Source organism: Hyperolius riggenbachi, chromosome 3, assembly GCF_040937935.1.
Source record: "Hyperolius riggenbachi isolate aHypRig1 chromosome 3, aHypRig1.pri, whole genome shotgun sequence".
Taxonomy (NCBI): domain Eukaryota; kingdom Metazoa; phylum Chordata; class Amphibia; order Anura; family Hyperoliidae; genus Hyperolius; species Hyperolius riggenbachi.
Genome location: NC_090648.1, coordinates 512,449,597 through 512,467,692, shown reverse-complemented (window position 1 = coordinate 512,467,692; position 18,096 = coordinate 512,449,597). Strand labels below are relative to the sequence as shown.

The following is an 18,096-nucleotide window of genomic DNA, read 5'->3' as shown; positions in this document are numbered from 1 at the left end:
AAGTGTGGGGGCTCAGCATACGCGTGGAGAAGTGTGGGGCTCAGCATACGCGTGGAGAAGTGTGGGGCTCAGCATACGCGTGGAGAAGTGCGGGGGCTCAGCATACGCGTGGAGAAGTGTGGGGCTCAGCATACGCGTGGAGAAGTGCGGGGGCTCAGCATACGCGTGGAGAAGTGCGGGGGCTCAGCATACGCGTGGAGAAGTGCGGGGGCTCAGCATACGCGTGGAGAAGTGCGGGGGCTCAGCATACGCGTGGAGAAGTGCGGGGGCTCAGCATACGCGTGGAGAAGTGCGGGGGCTCAGCATACGCGTGGAGAAGTGCGGGGGCTCAGCATACGCGTGGAGAAGTGTGGGGCTCAGCATACGCGTGGAGAAGTGTGGGGCTCAGCATACGCGTGGAGAAGTGTGGGGCTCAGCATACGCGTGGAGAAGTGCGGGGGCTCAGCATACGCGTGGAGAAGTGTGGGGCTCAGCATACGCGTGGAGAAGTGCGGGGGCTCAGCATACGCGTGGAGAAGTGTGAGATTGCACTGAAGCATGGAGCAGTGTGGGATCTAGCATACGTGTGGAGCAGTGTGGGATTTAGCATACGTGTGGAGCAGTGTGGCATTGCACTGAAGTATGGAGACCGGTTGCAGCACTCACCCGTCCGATGTACTGGAAGATCATGACGACGCTCCCCAGCATGGCCAGGTTGGCGAATAGTGAGAAGAAGGAGAGATAGCGCAGGTTGGTGATGAAGACCAGCAGGATGAGGAAGGGCAGGAAGGAGAGGATGTACAATCTGGAGTCCATACTGGCTTTCAGCACCACCGTCCTATTGGAACTGCAATCATTGGTGGTGCCGTTAGCAGCTTCTACCACCTACAAGAGAAAGGAACACATTATAATGGTATTACTGCATATGTTACAGTGCATGGTAGACATTATAATGGTATTACTGCATATGTTACAGTGCATGGTAGACATTATAATGGTATTACTGCAGATGTTACAGTGCATGGTAGACATTATAATGGTATTACTGCAGATGTTACAGTGCATGGTAGACATTATAATGGTATTACTGCAGATGTTACAGTGCATGGTAGACATTATAATGGTATTACTGCATATGTTACAGTGCATGGTAGACATTATAATGGTATTACTGCAGATGTTACAGTGCATGGTAGACATTATAATGGTATTACTGCAGATGTTACAGTGCATGGTAGACATTATAATGGTATTACTGCATATGTTACAGTGCATGGTAGACATTATAATGGTATTACTGCAGATGTTACAGTGCATGGTAGACATTATAATGGTATTACTGCAAATGCTACAGTGCATGGTAGACATTATAATGGTATTACTGCAAATGCTACAGTGCATGGTAGACGTTATAATGGTATTACTGCAGATGTTACAGTGCATGGTAGACGTTATAATGGTATTACTGCAGATGTTACAGTGCATGGTAGACATTATAATGGTATTACTGCAGATGCTACAGTGCATGGTAGACATTATAATGGTATTACTGCAGATGTTACAGTGCATGGTAGACGTTATAATGGTATTACTGCAGATGTTACAGTGCATGGTAGACGTTATAATGGTATTACTGCAGATGTTACAGTGCATGGTAGACATTATAATGGTATTACTGCAGATGCTACAGTGCATGGTAGACATTATAATGGTATTACTGCAGATGTTACAGTGCATGGTAGACGTTATAATGGTATTACTGCAGATGTTACAGTGCATGGTAGACATTATAATGGTATTACTGCAGATGCTACAGTGCATGGTAGACATTATAATGGTATTACTGCAGATGTTACAGTGCATGGTAGACATTATAATGGTATTACTGCAGATGTTACAGTGCATGGTAGACATTATAATGGTATTACTGCAAATGCTACAGTGCATGGTAGACATTATAATGGTATTACTGCAGATGTTACAGTGCATGGTAGACATTATAATGGTATTACTGCAGATGTTACAGTGCATGGTAGACATTATAATGGTATTACTGCAGATGTTACAGTGCATGGTAGACATTATAATGGTATTACTGCAAATGCTACAGTGCATGGTAGACATTATAATGGTATTACTGCATATGTTACAGTGCATGGTAGACATTATAATGGTATTACTGCAGATGTTACAGTGCATGGTAGACATTATAATGGTATTACTGCAGATGTTACAGTGCATGGTAGACATTATAATGGTATTACTGCAAATGCTACAGTGCATGGTAGACATTATAATGGTATTACTGCATATGTTACAGTGCATGGTAGACATTATAATGGTATTACTGCAGATGTTACAGTGCATGGTAGATATTATAATGGTATTACTGCAGATGCTACAGTGCATGGTAGACATTATAATGGTATTACTGCAGATGTTACAGTGCATGGTAGACATTATAATGGTATTACTGCATATGTTACAGTGCATGGTAGACATTATAATGGTATTACTGCAGATGCTACAGTGCATGGTAGACATTATAATGGTATTACTGCAAATGCTACAGTGCATGGTAGACATTATAATGGTATTACTGCAGATGTTACAGTGCATGGTAGACATTATAATGGTATTACTGCAGATGTTACAGTGCATGGTAGACATTATAATGGTATTACTGCAGATGTTACAGTGCATGGTAGACATTATAATGGTATTACTGCAGATGTTACAGTGCATGGTAGACATTATAATGGTATTACTGCAAATGCTACAGTGCATGGTAGACATTATAATGGTATTACTGCAAATGCTACAGTGCATGGTAGACATTATAATGGTATTACTGCAGATGTTACAGTGCATGGTAGACATTATAATGGTATTACTGCAGATGGTACAGTGCATGGTAGACATTATAATGGTATTACTGCAGATGCTACAGTGCATGGTAGACATTATAATGGTATTACTGCAAATGCTACAGTGCATGGTAGACATTATAATGGTATTACTGCAAATGCTACAGTGCATGGTACACATTATAATGGTATTACTGCAGATGTTACAGTGCATGGTAGACATTATAATGGTATTACTGCAGATGTTACAGTGCATGGTAGACATTATAATGGTATTACTGCAAATGTTACAGTGCATGGTAGACATTATAATGGTATTACTGCAAATGCTACAGTGCATGGTAGACATTATAATTGTATTACTGCAGATGTTACAGTGCATGGTAGACATTATAATGGTATTACTGCAGATGTTACAGTGCATGGTAGACATTATAATGGTATTACTGCAGATGGTACAGTGCATGGTAGAGGCAAGAAAACAAACAAAACAACAAACAAAAACAAGCAACTCTTAAAGAGGAACTGTAGTTAAAATAACATAAAATAGTTTGTTTTGTTTTTTAACAATATTAATTTATAGCTTTAGTCAGTGTTTGCCCATTTTAAAATCTTTCCTCTCCCTGATTTACATTCTGACATTTATCACATGGTGACATTTTTACTGCTGGCAGGGGATCTGCACGGAATGTTTGTTACTGAGAGTTCTATGCACAGAGGGAGATACTGCTTGCTTGGCAGTTGGAAAAAAAAGCTGTTATTTCCCACAATGCAGCAAGGCTCACAGACAGCTAACTGTCAGGACCATGGCCATGACATCACACTGTGGGAGGGGTTTCACCACAATATCAGCCATGCAGAGCCCCCTGATGACCTATTGCAGAAAAGGAAACAATTTCTCATGGGAAAGGGGGTATCAGCTACTGATTGGGATGAAGTTCACTTCTGGGTTAAGAAGGAGAGAAAGAAGGGGGGAAAAAAGAGGGCAAAGACGAGAGGGAAAAACTAATAGGAAAGTAAGAAAGTTAAAGCGGAACTGTAGATACAAAATAAACACATTGTTTCTCTTACCTGGGGCTTCCCCAAGCCCCCAGCAGCCGTCCTGTCCCGCGCTGGTCCTGCCCGAGCCGCCGTTCTCCCGCCGCCGCTCCGTCCCTCGACTTGTAAGTCGAGGCCAGAGCAGCCCTGCCAAGCGTATCCTTTCTTCGCGTTCCCCTCTGCAATAGCGGGAGACGTGAAGAAAGGATACGCGTGGCCAGAGCCGCGCAGGCGCAGTGACCCGGCGGCGACACCGAAAGTAGCTGGCGGCGGGAGAACGGAGACTCGTCGAGAGGCGGCGCGGGACAGGACGGCTGCTGGGGGCTTGGGGAAGCCACAGGTAAGTGAAACAATGTGTTTATTTTGTATCTACAGTTCCGCTTTAAAGGACAATCAATCCCTGGTTAAAATTTCATTGTATTTTTGTTGTGTGCAGACCATTTCTGGGCCTGCTTAGGACACCGGGGCCCATATGCAATTCACTTTTTCTTCTGACTTATCTCCTAAGAGATAATTATCATATTCTCTCTTCAAAGTAAACCAGAGATGAAACTAAGAAAAGATGTCATACATACCTGGGGCTTCCTCCAGCCCCATCCGCCTGGATCGCTCTAACGCCTCCGTCCTCCGCTGCCCGCAGCTCTGATACCGGGTCCCCGCACTTCCGTCAGTCAGATCCAGTCTAGCGTAAGAAAAGTGCGCTGTTTGCGTATCTCACCAGCAGCTGCAGGAGAGATACGTAGAGGGCGCACTCCTCCTGCGTAGGCTGGCTCCGATGATGTCAGTGACGGGACCCGGTTCTCGCGGCTACAGGAAGCGGAGGATGGCGGCGTGGGAGCGATCCAGGTGGATGGGGCTGGAGGAAGCCCCAGGTACGTATAAAATCTTTTCTTAGTTTAATCTCCGAGTCCCTTTAAGATAATTTTTTTAATGCGAATCCGAGATGAAAAACTAACTATAACAAGTAACTGGTCTATATATCTTATCTAAAGTTTAGATAGTTTACACAGCAAATCTAGCTGCAAACAGCTTCAACAGTTTATGATTATTTATTCCTGTGATACAATGAGGGCAGCCATGTTCTGTTTGTCACATTGTCACAGGCTGAGGGCTGGAGATGCTATCAGCTTGCCTGTGTGTAAATTCACTCCCCTCTCCTCCCCTCTGCCTCTGAAATCTCTGGCTAGTAACCTCCTCCTCCTCCTGCCCAGACTGAGCTCCCATAAGCCCTTACTACAGTGACAAGGCACAAAAGGAGCTGTGGGCGTGGCTTGTGTAGTTTATAGGGAATTAGAGTATTAAAACAAAAAAAAGTATTTGGCTTGAGGAATGCCCTATAAACTATATGATAGGAACACAATTATGCAATGAATAAAAGTTTATCTCGGATCCACTTTAAGCATTTCACAATTGGAGGAGTACCTAAAGTTGGTTAAAAAGTGCTATCAAAATTATGCTGAATATTTTCTTGCTTGCTTGCTGGCATTTTATGACAAGTGAAAACATAACTCGTGAGAAAACTCAAGAGAAAAATTGAATTGCAAATGTGCCTGTTTTTTCTCCTGAGTTTTCTACCAGGAGACAATTTTACATTTAAAAAAAAATAAAAAAAAAAGTTATTTTGCACTCTTATTGATTGCTCCTCCTCTCTTTTACTCCGCCTCTCTTCCCTTACCTACCCCACCCCCACCTCTTAGCTTTCGCTCCCCCTTCCCCTCTCTGTTTTCTATAACCTGAACTCTTAGCTTTTCTCAGCGCCACATTTCCATAATGTTTGCGGATCCTCCGAGGAAGTGGTCACTAAACCGCTCAGAATTTTCCCGCTTATCAGCGACATAGTGGACTCACTATACAGAAATAATTATACCCAGCGGATTGTTGACAGCAAAGTTATGTGGCTGCTTATGATATTTGGTCAGCTTACACATTAGGTATGTTATCCCCATTCCCTCTTTGGGAACCAGACTGTTGTATATGTTGCCGGATGGGGACCTTGGATGACCTCTTATAGATTTAATAATACAGATAAAACATTTCACCCTATAAACTACCTCATGTACACAATTTTACCAGCTATTAATGTGCTCTATTATGATGGGAAATTTAAAGTGAACCTGAGGTGGGAGAGATATGGAGGCTGCCACATTTATTTCCTGTTAAACAATACTAGTTGCCTGGTACTCCTGCTGATCTATTTGGCTGCAGTAGGGTCACCAGAAACAAGCATTCAGCTAATCTCGTCAGATCCCTCTCACTTCGGGTTCACCTTAAAGGGGTTCTCTAGGGGGAGGTTGAAAATAAAATCTGACACTTGCGAGGGGCTTCTATCAGCCCCCTGTATGTCCCACGCTGTCCTCCTCCAATCAACCGTTCCCGCCGCCGGCACCAGGCAATTATTCGTCTAACAAGACAAATAATGCTCGCATCATCTGGAGCTTACTGCACAGTACGAAGTTTTCTTGTACTACACCTGCGCAGTAAGCTTCTGATGACACGCGCAGGAGCGAGCACACACGCCCGCTGTTGGATGAGATGCCGCGTTAGGCCGGGACTGGTGGCGGGGAACGGAGGATCGTAGGACGGCGCAGGACATGAGAGCTGCAGGGGGCCGGTAGAAGCTTTTAACACGAGATTTATTATTTTAGCTTCAGCCTTAAAGGGAACCTGAAGTGTGTAAAATTATTTAAAATAAACACATGACGTAGCTGTAAATGAGTATTACATACTAACCTCACCATCAGTTCCTCTCAGAAGCTCACCATTTTCTTCTTACAGTGATCTCATCCATTTCTGACAATATTTTGTCAGAAGTGAAATATACCAGTTGCTGTCAATTATGTATCAGCTGCTGTCAGTTACAACTGAATGTGCAAGGTAATGCCCATGTTTCCCTATGGCACAAGTGGGTGATAATATTACAGTGCAACAGTGGGCTGACCAGGAAGCGGTTATGGCGTAATGGACATTTTTAACATGGAGGACGGAGAATTCCATTGATCACAGTGGACAAACAGGTTGCAGGAGAGGAGAAAGAGATTGAGGAGTAGACTACAATGAAGGTAAGTAGGACCTGTGTATGGTTATTTTTACTTTTTATTTTCAGTTCAGGTTCTCATTAATGTTTAATAAGATTTAATATTTTGGCCAATAAGTGTAGTCATTAATGAATCTATAACTGCATTGCCACAATTACGGTATCAATTTCTCAGACAATTGGCCACAGTTCACTACGATCATGCTAGTGATAATAAGGAAAATAAAATACTGATCGATGTGTGGTAAGTTTACGAGTGTTAAAGAGACTCCGTAACAAAAATTTCATCCGGTTTTCTTCCATCCTACAAGTTCCAAAATCTATTCTAATGTGTTCTGGCTAACTGCAGCACATTCTACTATCACCATCTCTGTAATAAATCAACTTATCTCTCTCTTGTCAGACTTGTCAGCCTGTGTCTGGAAGGCTGCCAAGTTCTTCAGTGTTGTGGTTCTGTGATGCATCTCCCCCCTCCAGGCCCCTTTCTGCACACTGCCTATGTATTATTTAGATTAGGGCAGCTTCTCTCTGCTCTATTATCTTGTACAAGCTGGATAAATCCTCCTCTGAGCTGGCTGGGCTTTCACATACTGAGGAATTACATACAGGCAGAGCTGTCTGCACTCTGCAGGAAGAAACAGCCTGACACTTCAGTGGAAGATAGCTGCAGGGGGAAAGAAACACACAAGTGATCTCTTGAGATTAAAAAGGAAGGCTGTATACAGCCTGATTGTGTATGGATGTATTTTCTATGTGTGGACATACTGTACATCAACCTACTTCCTGTTTTGGTGGCCATTTTGTTTGTTTATAAACAAACTTTTTAAAACTGTTTTTAACCACTTTTAACGCGGCGGGGAGCAGCGAAATTGTGACAGAGGGTAATAGGAGATGTCCCCTAACGCACTGGTATGTTTACTTTTGTGCGATTTTAACAATACAGATTCTCTTTAAGGTGACCATACATCATTAGACTTGGTGGCCAATGGATAATCAGATTCGACAATTATCGAATCTGACAAAAATCTGTGCCGCCAATGATCGAATCTAATGATCAGATTCAATCGTTATTGCATCTGATGAAAATTGGTACTGCCAAGAACATGCCCGATCGACAGTTTGACCAATTTTTAGCCGAAATTGGTTAAATCGTTGATCAGGCATGTTCTTGGTAGCACCGATTTTCATCAGATTCAATAATAATGATCGAATCTGATGGCTAATCAGCCAAGTCTATAATGTGTGGCCACTTTAACGCTCCACTTAACAACAGCTGCTGCTAGGTGATAACTCCTCACACACTTTACAGCCGTTATCAGTTGCATTCCTCTCTGTAATATAACATCCTGTCTTTAAGTTTAGGATTCAGTCATTAACTTAAGGATTGAAACCTTTACTTTAGAAATCAAATTAAAAATATTCTAAATAGGTCCCTAAAGAGCCTGATTCAGTAAACTCTGGAAGGATCAGAGGCTATACCTTATAGAGCGACGGCAGTGGCCTGTACACGGGGCGATAACAGTGACTGCACCGTACGATTTCCATATCACTTTCATGCCAGTCCTTACGCATTTTTTAAAGAGCATTGTCGGAGAACTGTTAGTTCAAGAATATATTTACAACTTGAGACAACCTCTTTCTCCACAAGGTGGCAGCAAGAGCGCACATAATGTATGCAGGCTCCAGAAAAAGGCATGACAGACTCAACCCCAAGGCTGGGCACTGTTTGTGGCCACAGACATCAGAAATCCGATGCCATGTGCCAGTGTAGCTCCTCCCCCTCACTTCCTGGGCAAGTGGTGCTAATGATCCACGCCACTGTTATGTAAGAGGTGCCTCTGCTTTTAGCCCCCTTTGTGAGGTACCACTGACACAATCCTAGCAATTTAATTTATACAACAAGCAGGACAACTTAGATTTGTTTGCTCACTTGTCCTGGCAACGTGCTCCCTCCCCCTTCCGGTGCCCCCTCCCCTTTCCGGTGCAATCACTGTACTCAAGGTTTTGTCTTTGGGAAGAGGTTAAAGTGGGATTACACTCCCAAACTAAAAATTTCAGTAACTACTCTTAGGTACATAAAAGATCATTTGAAAGCATTTCCAAGCATCCCGTGTGTAAAAAAGTTTATTTACAATAGAGGCTTGCTTATCTCTGACTAATCAGCACATGTAATAATTGCCGGCAAGAATATCTCTCTGCCTGTGTCTTTACTCTGCCCCTCCTCCTCCTTCCTTTCTGCTGAAGTGACTCAGCTGGTGCCGGAGCGATTGATCTATTCAGCAGGGGGAGGGGAGCAGAGTGAAGACACAGGCAGAGAGTGTCTTCTGGCCAGCAATGGTTGTATTTGCCGATTAGCCAGAGATAAGCAAGCCTGTACTGCTCTTTGCAGTGAAAATAAATGTTTTTACACACAGGGGATACTTAGGAATGCTTTTAAATGTTCTTTTATGCACTTAAGTAGTTAGTTACTGAAATTTTATAGTTTTGGTAAAGAATACCTCTTTAAGCCGCTAGAAGACTTCATTGCTTTAGAAAATCCTTAAAGGACTTCCGAGGCCAAAATCCGGGCCCAAAACATAAAAAAAGTTAGCTACCTTCATGGCTTTGTAAGGCACGGAGGACGCCGTCCGCGCCCTCCGTGCCGTTCCGCCTGCGGCTGCGCAGCTCTAGGGCCAACCCCCCAGCTCCGGCGGCCATCTTTATAGGGGCAAAAGATGCCGACCCGGACCGTGGGGTCGCAGCCTTTCGGGGGGCTATTCACCAGAGGGGACCAGGCGGAACGGCACGGAGGGCGCGGACGGCGTCCTCCGTGCCTTACAAAGCCATGAAGGTAGCTAACTTTTTTTATGTTTTGGGCCCGGATTTTGGCCTCGGAAGTCCTTTAAGCCGACCTTCTACTTGCCTTTGATAGTTTCGACCTGACAAGCTATTTACTTCCGCGTCTTTCAGCCAATTATAGAGAGGCAAGAAGTTGCTTGACTTTTAGGATTTAATATTTTGGGGGGTCTTCCATCAAAGAGTTTCAGTTACTGATCAAGTTCAACCAAATATAACACCAGTGACAGGAAGTAAGGACTGTTCTTCAAATGTCCTTTATAGTGAAGTGCACTTTTTTTTTTCAGTGGACCCCCCATTGCAGATTTTTCCCCACTTCCTGTGAGGTCATCCGCAGCAAGACATGAAGGGGTGGGGGCTCCCCAATGGGGAAATCCCAGTAATATTCACCTGTTTAACATTGTCAGCCAGGAAGACAAAGTAAACACAGCAGAATCCCAGCTGGGTCAGAATGAGGAAGAACCCGACCATTCTCCTGGGAGAAGAAAACAGAGAAAAATATAATTACAATTACAGTTGAAGCTAAACCAAGGCAAACCGAATGTAAAAAAAGATATACTGTATTTTTTGGACTATAAGAGTCCCTTTTTCTTCCCTAAAAGTGGGGAAAAAAAGTCACTGTGTCTTCCAGTCCAAATGCAGGGAGTTCCTGACTTGTGAACGCTGCCAATACCAACCTCCAACCTGCCGCAATGCCGGGGACTCCCTGTACTGTGCCCATGCAGAGGAGGACACAGGGGGACAAACAGAGGACACGGGGAAACAAAGGGGCATAGAGGAGGACACATGGGGGACACAAAGGGGCATAGAGGAGGACACAAAGGGGCATAGAGGAGGACACATGGGGGACACAAAGGGGCATAGAGGAGGACACATGGGGGACACAAAGGGGCATAGAGGAGGACACAAAGGGGCATAGAGGAGGACACATGGGGGACACAAAGGGGCATAGAGGAGGATACAGGAGGACACAAAGGGGCATAGAGGAGGACACATGGGGGACACAAAGGGGCATAGAGGAGGACACAAGGGGGACACAAAGGGGCATAGAGGAGGACACAAGGGGGGCACAAAGGGGCATAGAGGAGGACACATGGGGGACACAAAGGGGCATAGAGGAGGACACAAGGGGACACAAAGGGGCATAGAGGAGGACAGAAGGGGGACACAAAGGGGCATAGAGGAGGATACAAGGAGGACACAAAGGGGCATAGAGGAGGATACAAGGAGGACACAAAGGGGCATAGAGGAGGACACAAGGGAGACACAAAGGGGCATAGAGGATGACACAAGGGAGACACAAAGGGGCATAGAGGATGACACAGGGGACACAAAGGGGCATAGAGGACACAAGGGGGACACAAAGGGGCATAGCAGAGGACACATGGGGGACACAAAGGGGCATAGAGGAGGATACAAGGAGGACACAAAGGGGCATAGAGGAGGATACAAGGAGGACACAAAGGGGCATAGAGGAGGACACAAGGGAGACACAAAGGGGCATAGAGGATGACACAAGGGAGACACAAAGGGGCATAGAGGATGACACAGGGGACACAAAGGGGCATAGAGGACACAAGGGGGACACAAAGGGGCATAGCAGAGGACACATGGGGGACACAAAGGGGCATAGAGGAGGATACAAGGAGGACACAAAAGGGGCATAGAGGAGGACACAAGGAGGACACAAAGGGGCATAGAGGACACAAGGGAGACACAAAGGGGCATAGAAGAGGACTCAAGGGCGCATAGAGGAGGATACAAGGGGGACACAAAGGGGCATAGAGGAGGACAGAGTAGGACACAAGGAGGGCAGAGGAAACATAAGGAGACACAAGAGGTACAAGGAGGCATGAGTTACAAAGGGGGCCTAATCCACAAGATGCCCCTTCACCATGGATCCAGGTTTACTATATATTTTCCCCTGGTTCTTGTCCTCTAAACCTGGGTGCGTCTTATGGTCAGGAGCGTCTTATAGTCCAAAAAAATACAGTACATACCTATGGAGAGGGAAGGCTTGGAATCCCCCAGAGGCTTCCTGTGTCCTGGACACTATCGCTGCTGTCCGGGACCCTTCTGAAGATATAGGCCTCAATTCACTAATATCATGCTGGAGATAATAAGGCAAGAGAAAACTTACCTCCACACAGTGAGAGAGTTATCTTATCTCACCATTCCTTAAGTTACTTCCTCTGTAGTTATTTTCACACACAGTTAATAAACAGCCTGTCTTTAACTCTGGAGATATTTTAAGGATTGAAGAGTTAACTTAAAGACAGAAGAGATAACTTTAGGTTTGCCTGAGGTAAAATGTTTCCTGAATGCTACATGCCTCGTCACCATGGTGATAACGCTATTGAATAGAAGTGCCGGTCATCTTTCACTTTACATGGTGATAACTCTAGAAACGTTATTAAAGACAGGAGAGACGCTTAGTGAATTGAGGCCATTGACTGCCCTCTGCACTGTCTATGAGCATGGCTGTGTAGCACCCACGCCGGCCTGCGCAACACCCACGCACGCCTGCCTGTGCAGCACCCACGCCCGCCTGTGCAGCAACCACGTACGTACGCCAGTGCAGCACCCACCCACGCCTGTGCAGCACCCACACACGCCTGTGCAGCACCCACACACGCCTGTGCAGCACCCACACACGCCTGTGCAGCACCCACACATGAACGCATGCACGCGCAGCACCCACGCACGCCCGCCTGTGCAGCACCCATGCACGCCCAGCACGCCTGCCTGCGCAGCACTCACGCACGCCTGCCTGCGCAACACCCACGCCTGCCTGCGCAGCACCCACGCCTGCCTGCCTGTGCAGCACGGAGCACACTGTAGTCTAGCGGCTCTGGCTAACTGCACAGGCACGGCCGTACTCACGCAGCCGCAATATGGCTGTGCTCATACAGCTTTTGTCGGAGTTGTTCCAGAGGTCCATGTGCAGCAGTGATCTCTGGGAGAACACAGGAGGCATCAAGAGGATCCCGAGGCTTCTCTCTTTATAAAGCAAGTATATAATTTTTTCCATTATGTTTGCCTACAAGTACATGTTCAAACACACCTGTAGTAAGTGAGAGGGATACCGAGGCTGCCATATTTATTTCCTGGTAAACAATACCAGTTGCCTGGCAGTCCTGCTGATCTCTTTGGCTGCTAAAGTGTCTGAATCACCCCAGAAACAAGCATGCAGCTAATCTTGTCAGATTTGTGTCAGAAACACCTGATCTGCTGCATGCTTGTTCAGGGGCTATGGCTTAAAGTATTAGAGGCAGAGGATCAGCAGGACATCCAGGTAACTAGTATTGCTTAAAAGGAAATAAATATTATCCCTGGACAAGCATGCAGCAGATCAGGCATTTCTGATTGAAGTGTAACTGGATTAGCTGCATGCTTGTTTTTCTTTAACCACTATGGCTCAAGTGGGCGATATTACAGTGTAACAGTGTGCTGACCAGGACGCGGGAGAGGAGAAAGAGATTGAGGAGAAGATTACACAGGAGGCAAGTATGGCCTGTGTATGGTTATTCTGACTTTATTTCCCGTTCAGGTTCTCTTTAAGAAAAGTACTTACCTCATGATGCGGGGAGATGGATCCAGCGCCGTCTCCCTGACGACAAGCGCTCCCCCGATCCATCTTCTGGCCGGCGGGTGTGCGCGATGTTACACGACGGGCGCGACGAGACTTCAAGCAATCACGAGACGTTGCGTGGGAGTTATCGGGGATCTTAGAGATCCAATCAGCCGCGACGGTCGCTATCGCTGCGGAACGCTGAGTGACGTTCGCGTGATTGTGCGGTTTTACTCACATTGCGAGATCGCGTAAACAACCGCTCATCAATCAAAAAAAAAAAATCAAAAAAAAAAAAAAAAAATCACCTGACGTCGGGAAACCATCGGTAAAATCACGAGATTAGTACGGGACTTTATACACAATCTGATCATAGCATTTAGAATATGCTGCCCCTCATGCTGAATGGAAGTGGTGAGACTGGCCGATCATTGGCGGTCTCTTGTGCTGCTTGTTGCATCTTTGAACGGCTGCCAACCAAACAAATCTGCTTTCACGTCACTCAGAACCAATCATTGGATTATCAAGTGACAACAATGAAATGCTACAGTACCTCCCCCATACAGAGTGCGTTCTCAGCCAATGGCTGGGGGAGGACTCCATCCCAAACATCACCGCATCTCCATAGTCCACAAACGGGCGCTGACTCCTACAGGGAGGGGACAAAACATAACAGGTCAGTAATACAAGAAAACAAACCAGCAGACTAAGGATTTAATAACACTGACACATGAATTCTGAGCTTCTCTGAGGACAGTCAGTGACATGACTATGTACGCTGTACAGTGCTGCAGAAGATGTCAGCGCTATATACAGTGGTGTGAAAAACTATTTGCCCCCTTCCTGATTTCTTATTCTTTTCCATGTTTGTCACACTAAAATGTTTCTGCTCATCAAAAACCGTTAACTATTAGTCAAAGATAACACAACTGAACACAAAATGCAGTTTTAAATGATGGTTTTTATTATTTAGTGAGAAAAAAAAACCTCCAAATCTACATGGCCCTGTGTGAAAAAGTGATTGCCCCCCTTGTTAAAAAAATAACTTAACTGTGGTTTATCACACCTGAGTTCACTTTCTGTAGTCACCCCCAGGCCTGATTACTGCCACACCTGTTTCAATCAAGAAATCACTTAAATAGGAGCTATCTGACACAGAGAAGTAGACCAAAAGCACCTCAAAAGCTAGACATCATGCCAAGATCCAAAGAAATTCAGGAACAAATGAGAACAAAAGTACTGTAATTGAGATCTATCAGTCTGGTAAAGGTTATAAAGCCATTTCTAAAGCTTTGGGACTCCAGCGAACCACAGTGAAAGCCATTATCCACAAATGGCAAAAACATGGAACAGTGATGAACCTTCCCAGGAGAGGCCGGCCAACCAAAATTACCCCAAGAGCGCAGAGAAAACTCATCCGAGAGGCCACAAAAGGCCCCAGGACAACATCTAAAGAACTGCAGGCCTCACTTGCCTCAATTAAGGTCAGTGTTCACGACTGCACCATAAGAAAGAGACTGGGCAAAAAGGGTCTGCATGGCAGATATCCAAGGCGCAAACCACTTTTAAAGCAAAAAGAACATTAAGGCTCGTCTCAATTTTGCTAAAAAAACATCTCAATGATTGCCAAGACTTTTGGGAAAATACCTTGTGGACCGACGAGACAAAAGGTGAACTTTTTGGAAGGTGCGTGTCCCGTTACATCTGGCGTAGAAGTAACACAGCATTTCAGCAAAAGAACATCCTACCAACAGTAAAATATGGTGGCGGTAGTGTGATGGTCTGGGGTTGTTTTGCTGCTTCAGGACCTGGAAGGCTTGCTGTGATAGATGGAACCATGAATTCTACTGTCTACCAAAAAATCCTGAAGGAGAATGTCCGGCCATCTGTTCGTCAACTCAAGCTGAAGCGATCTTGGGTGCTGCAGCAGGACAATGACCCAAAAGACACCAGCAAATCGACCTTTGAATGGCTGAAGAAAAACAAAATGAAGACTTTGAAGTGGCCTAGTCAAAGTCCTGACCTGAATCCTATTGAGATGTTGTGGCATGACCTTAACCACTTCACCACTGAGGGGGTTTACCCCCTGACCACCAGAGCAATTTTCACCTTTCAGCGCTCCTTCCATTCATTCGTCTATAACTTTATCATTACTTATCACAATTAAACGATCTATATCTTGTTTTTTCCACCACCAATTAGGCTTTCTTTAGGTGGGACATTATGCCAAGAATTATTTTATTCTAAATGTGTTTTAATGGGAAAATAGGAAAAATGTGGGAAAAAAATTAATTATTTTTCAGTTTTCGGCCATTATAGTTTTTAAATAATGCATGCTACTGTAATTAAAACCCACGAAATGTATTTGCCCTTTTGTCCCGGTTATAAAACCATTTAAATTATGTCCCTATCACAATGTTTGGCGCCAATATTTTATTTGGAAATAAAGGTGCATTTTTTTCAGTTTTGCGTCCATCCCTAATCACAAGCCCATAGTTTATAAAGTAACAGTGTTGTACCCTCCTGACATAAATATTTAAAAAGTTCAGTCCCTAAGGTAACTATTTTTTTTTATTGTACATTTTTTAATTTTTTTTTTTATTACAAAAAAATAAATAAATTGGGAGTGTGGGAGGTAATGAGTTAATTTTTTGTGTAAAAGTAATTTATTTGTATGTAAAAAATGTGTAGGGTGTAGTTTACTATTTGGCCACAAGATGGCCACAGTAACTTTTTGCTTTAATGCGACCTCCAAGCGTCCTTCCGGAAGCTTGGAGGAAGTACTTGGAGGCTGGGTAAGTTTGTATCGTTTCACAATGATCTCGCTGCCCATCGGAGAGCAGCGGATCATTGCAGGGCTAAGATCAACGAACGGGAATGGATTTTCCCGTTCATTGATCTCCGGGCGAGCGGGCGGCGGCGTGTTTACTAGCGGCGGGCGGCGTGTTTACGAGCGGGAGCGCGGACAGCGGCGGGAGTGCGCAAAGTACGGATTTCTCCGTCCCTGGGGGTTAAAGGATGGAAAAACGGACGGAGAAATCCGTACGGGCGGGGGTAAAGTGGTTAAAAAGGCGGTTCATGCTAGAAAACCCTCAAATAAAGCTGAATTCCAACAATTCTGCAAAGATGAGTGGGCCAAAATTCCTCCAGAGCGCTGTAAAAGACTCGTTGCAAGTTATCGCAAACGCTTGATTGCAGTTATTGCTGCTAAGGGTGGCCCAACCAGTTATTAGGTTCAGGGGGCAATTTCTTTTTCACACAGGGCCATGTAGGTTTTGAGTTTTTTTTCTCACTAAATAATAAAAACCATCATTTAAAACTGCATTTTGTGTTCAATTATGTTATCTTTGACTAATAGTTAACGGTTTCTGATGAGCAGAAACATTTAAGTGTGACAAACATGCAAAAGAATAAGAAATCAGGAAGGGGGCAAATAGTTTTTCACACCACTGTAAATACATAATAATAATATGGTAGGACATTAGACTATGACAGGATTAGATTGTGAGCTCCGAGGACAGTCAGTGACATGACTATGTACTCTGTAAAATGCTGCAGAAGATTTCAGTGCTATATAAATACATAATAATAATATGGTAGGACATTAGACAAGTACTATGGTAGGATTAGAGTGTGAGCTCCTCTGAAGACAGTCAGTGGCATGACTATGTACTCTGTACAGTGCTGCAGGAGATGTCAGTGCTATATAAATACATAATAATAATATGGTAGGACATTAGACTATGGCTATGGTAGGATTAGATTGTGAGCTCCTCTGAGGACAGTCAGTGACATGACTATGTACTCTGTAATGTGCTGCAGAAGATGTCAGTGCTATATAAATACATAATAATAATATGGTATGACATTACACTATGACTATGGTAGGATTAGAGTGTTAGCTCCTCTGAGGGCAGTCAGTGACATGACTATGTACTCTGTAATGTGCTGCAGAAGATGTCAGTGCTATATAAATACATAATAATAATATGGGAGGACATTAGACTATGACTATGGTAGGATTAGATTGTGAGCTCCTCTGAGGACAGTCAGTGACATGACTATGTACTCTGTACAGTGCTGCAGGAGATGTCAGTGCTATATAAATACATAATAATAATATGGTAGGACATTAGACTATGGCTATGGTAGGATTAGATTGTGAGCTCCTCTGAGGACAGTCAGTGACATGACTATGTACTCTGTAATGTGCTGCAGAAGATGTCAGTGCTATATAAATACATAATAATAATATGGTATGACATTACACTATGACTATGGTAGGATTAGAGTGTTAGCTCCTCTGAGGGCAGTCAGTGACATGACTATGTACTCTGTAATGTGCTGCAGAAGATGTCAGTGCTATATAAATACATAATAATAATATGGTATGACATTACACTATGACTATGGTAGGATTAGAGTGTTAGCTCCTCTGAGGGCAGTCAGTGACATGACTATGTACTCTGTACAGTGCTGCAGGAGGTGTCAGTGCTATATAAATACATAATAATAATATGGTAGGACATTAGACTATGGCTATGGTAGAGATTAGAGTGTGAGCTCCTCTGAGGGCAGTCAGTGACATGAATATGTACTCTGTATGTAATGTGCTGCAGGAGATGTCAGTGCTATATAAATACATAATAATAATATGGTAGGACATTAGACTATGACTGTGGTAGGATTAGAGTGTGAGCTCCTCTGAGGACAGTCAGTGACATGAATATGTACTGTGTAATGTGCTGCAGAAGATGTCAGTGCTATATACA

At 44.3% G+C, this 18,096-nt stretch overlaps 1 protein-coding gene across 1 annotated transcript in view; it reads right to left on the bottom strand.

The window, feature by feature from the left end:
- LOC137564483 (proton-coupled amino acid transporter 1-like) overlaps nucleotides 1-18,096 on the bottom strand; it is a 131,348-nt gene that overhangs the window by 63,442 nt on the left and 49,810 nt on the right. The window contains exons 5-7 of the mRNA XM_068278391.1: nucleotides 13,878-13,973; nucleotides 10,144-10,228; nucleotides 646-864 (exon numbers count right to left, since the gene is read on the bottom strand). Of these exons, the coding sequence (XP_068134492.1) occupies nucleotides 646-864; nucleotides 10,144-10,228; nucleotides 13,878-13,973 (400 nt within the window). The remainder of the gene's footprint in view (nucleotides 1-645; nucleotides 865-10,143; nucleotides 10,229-13,877; nucleotides 13,974-18,096) is intronic.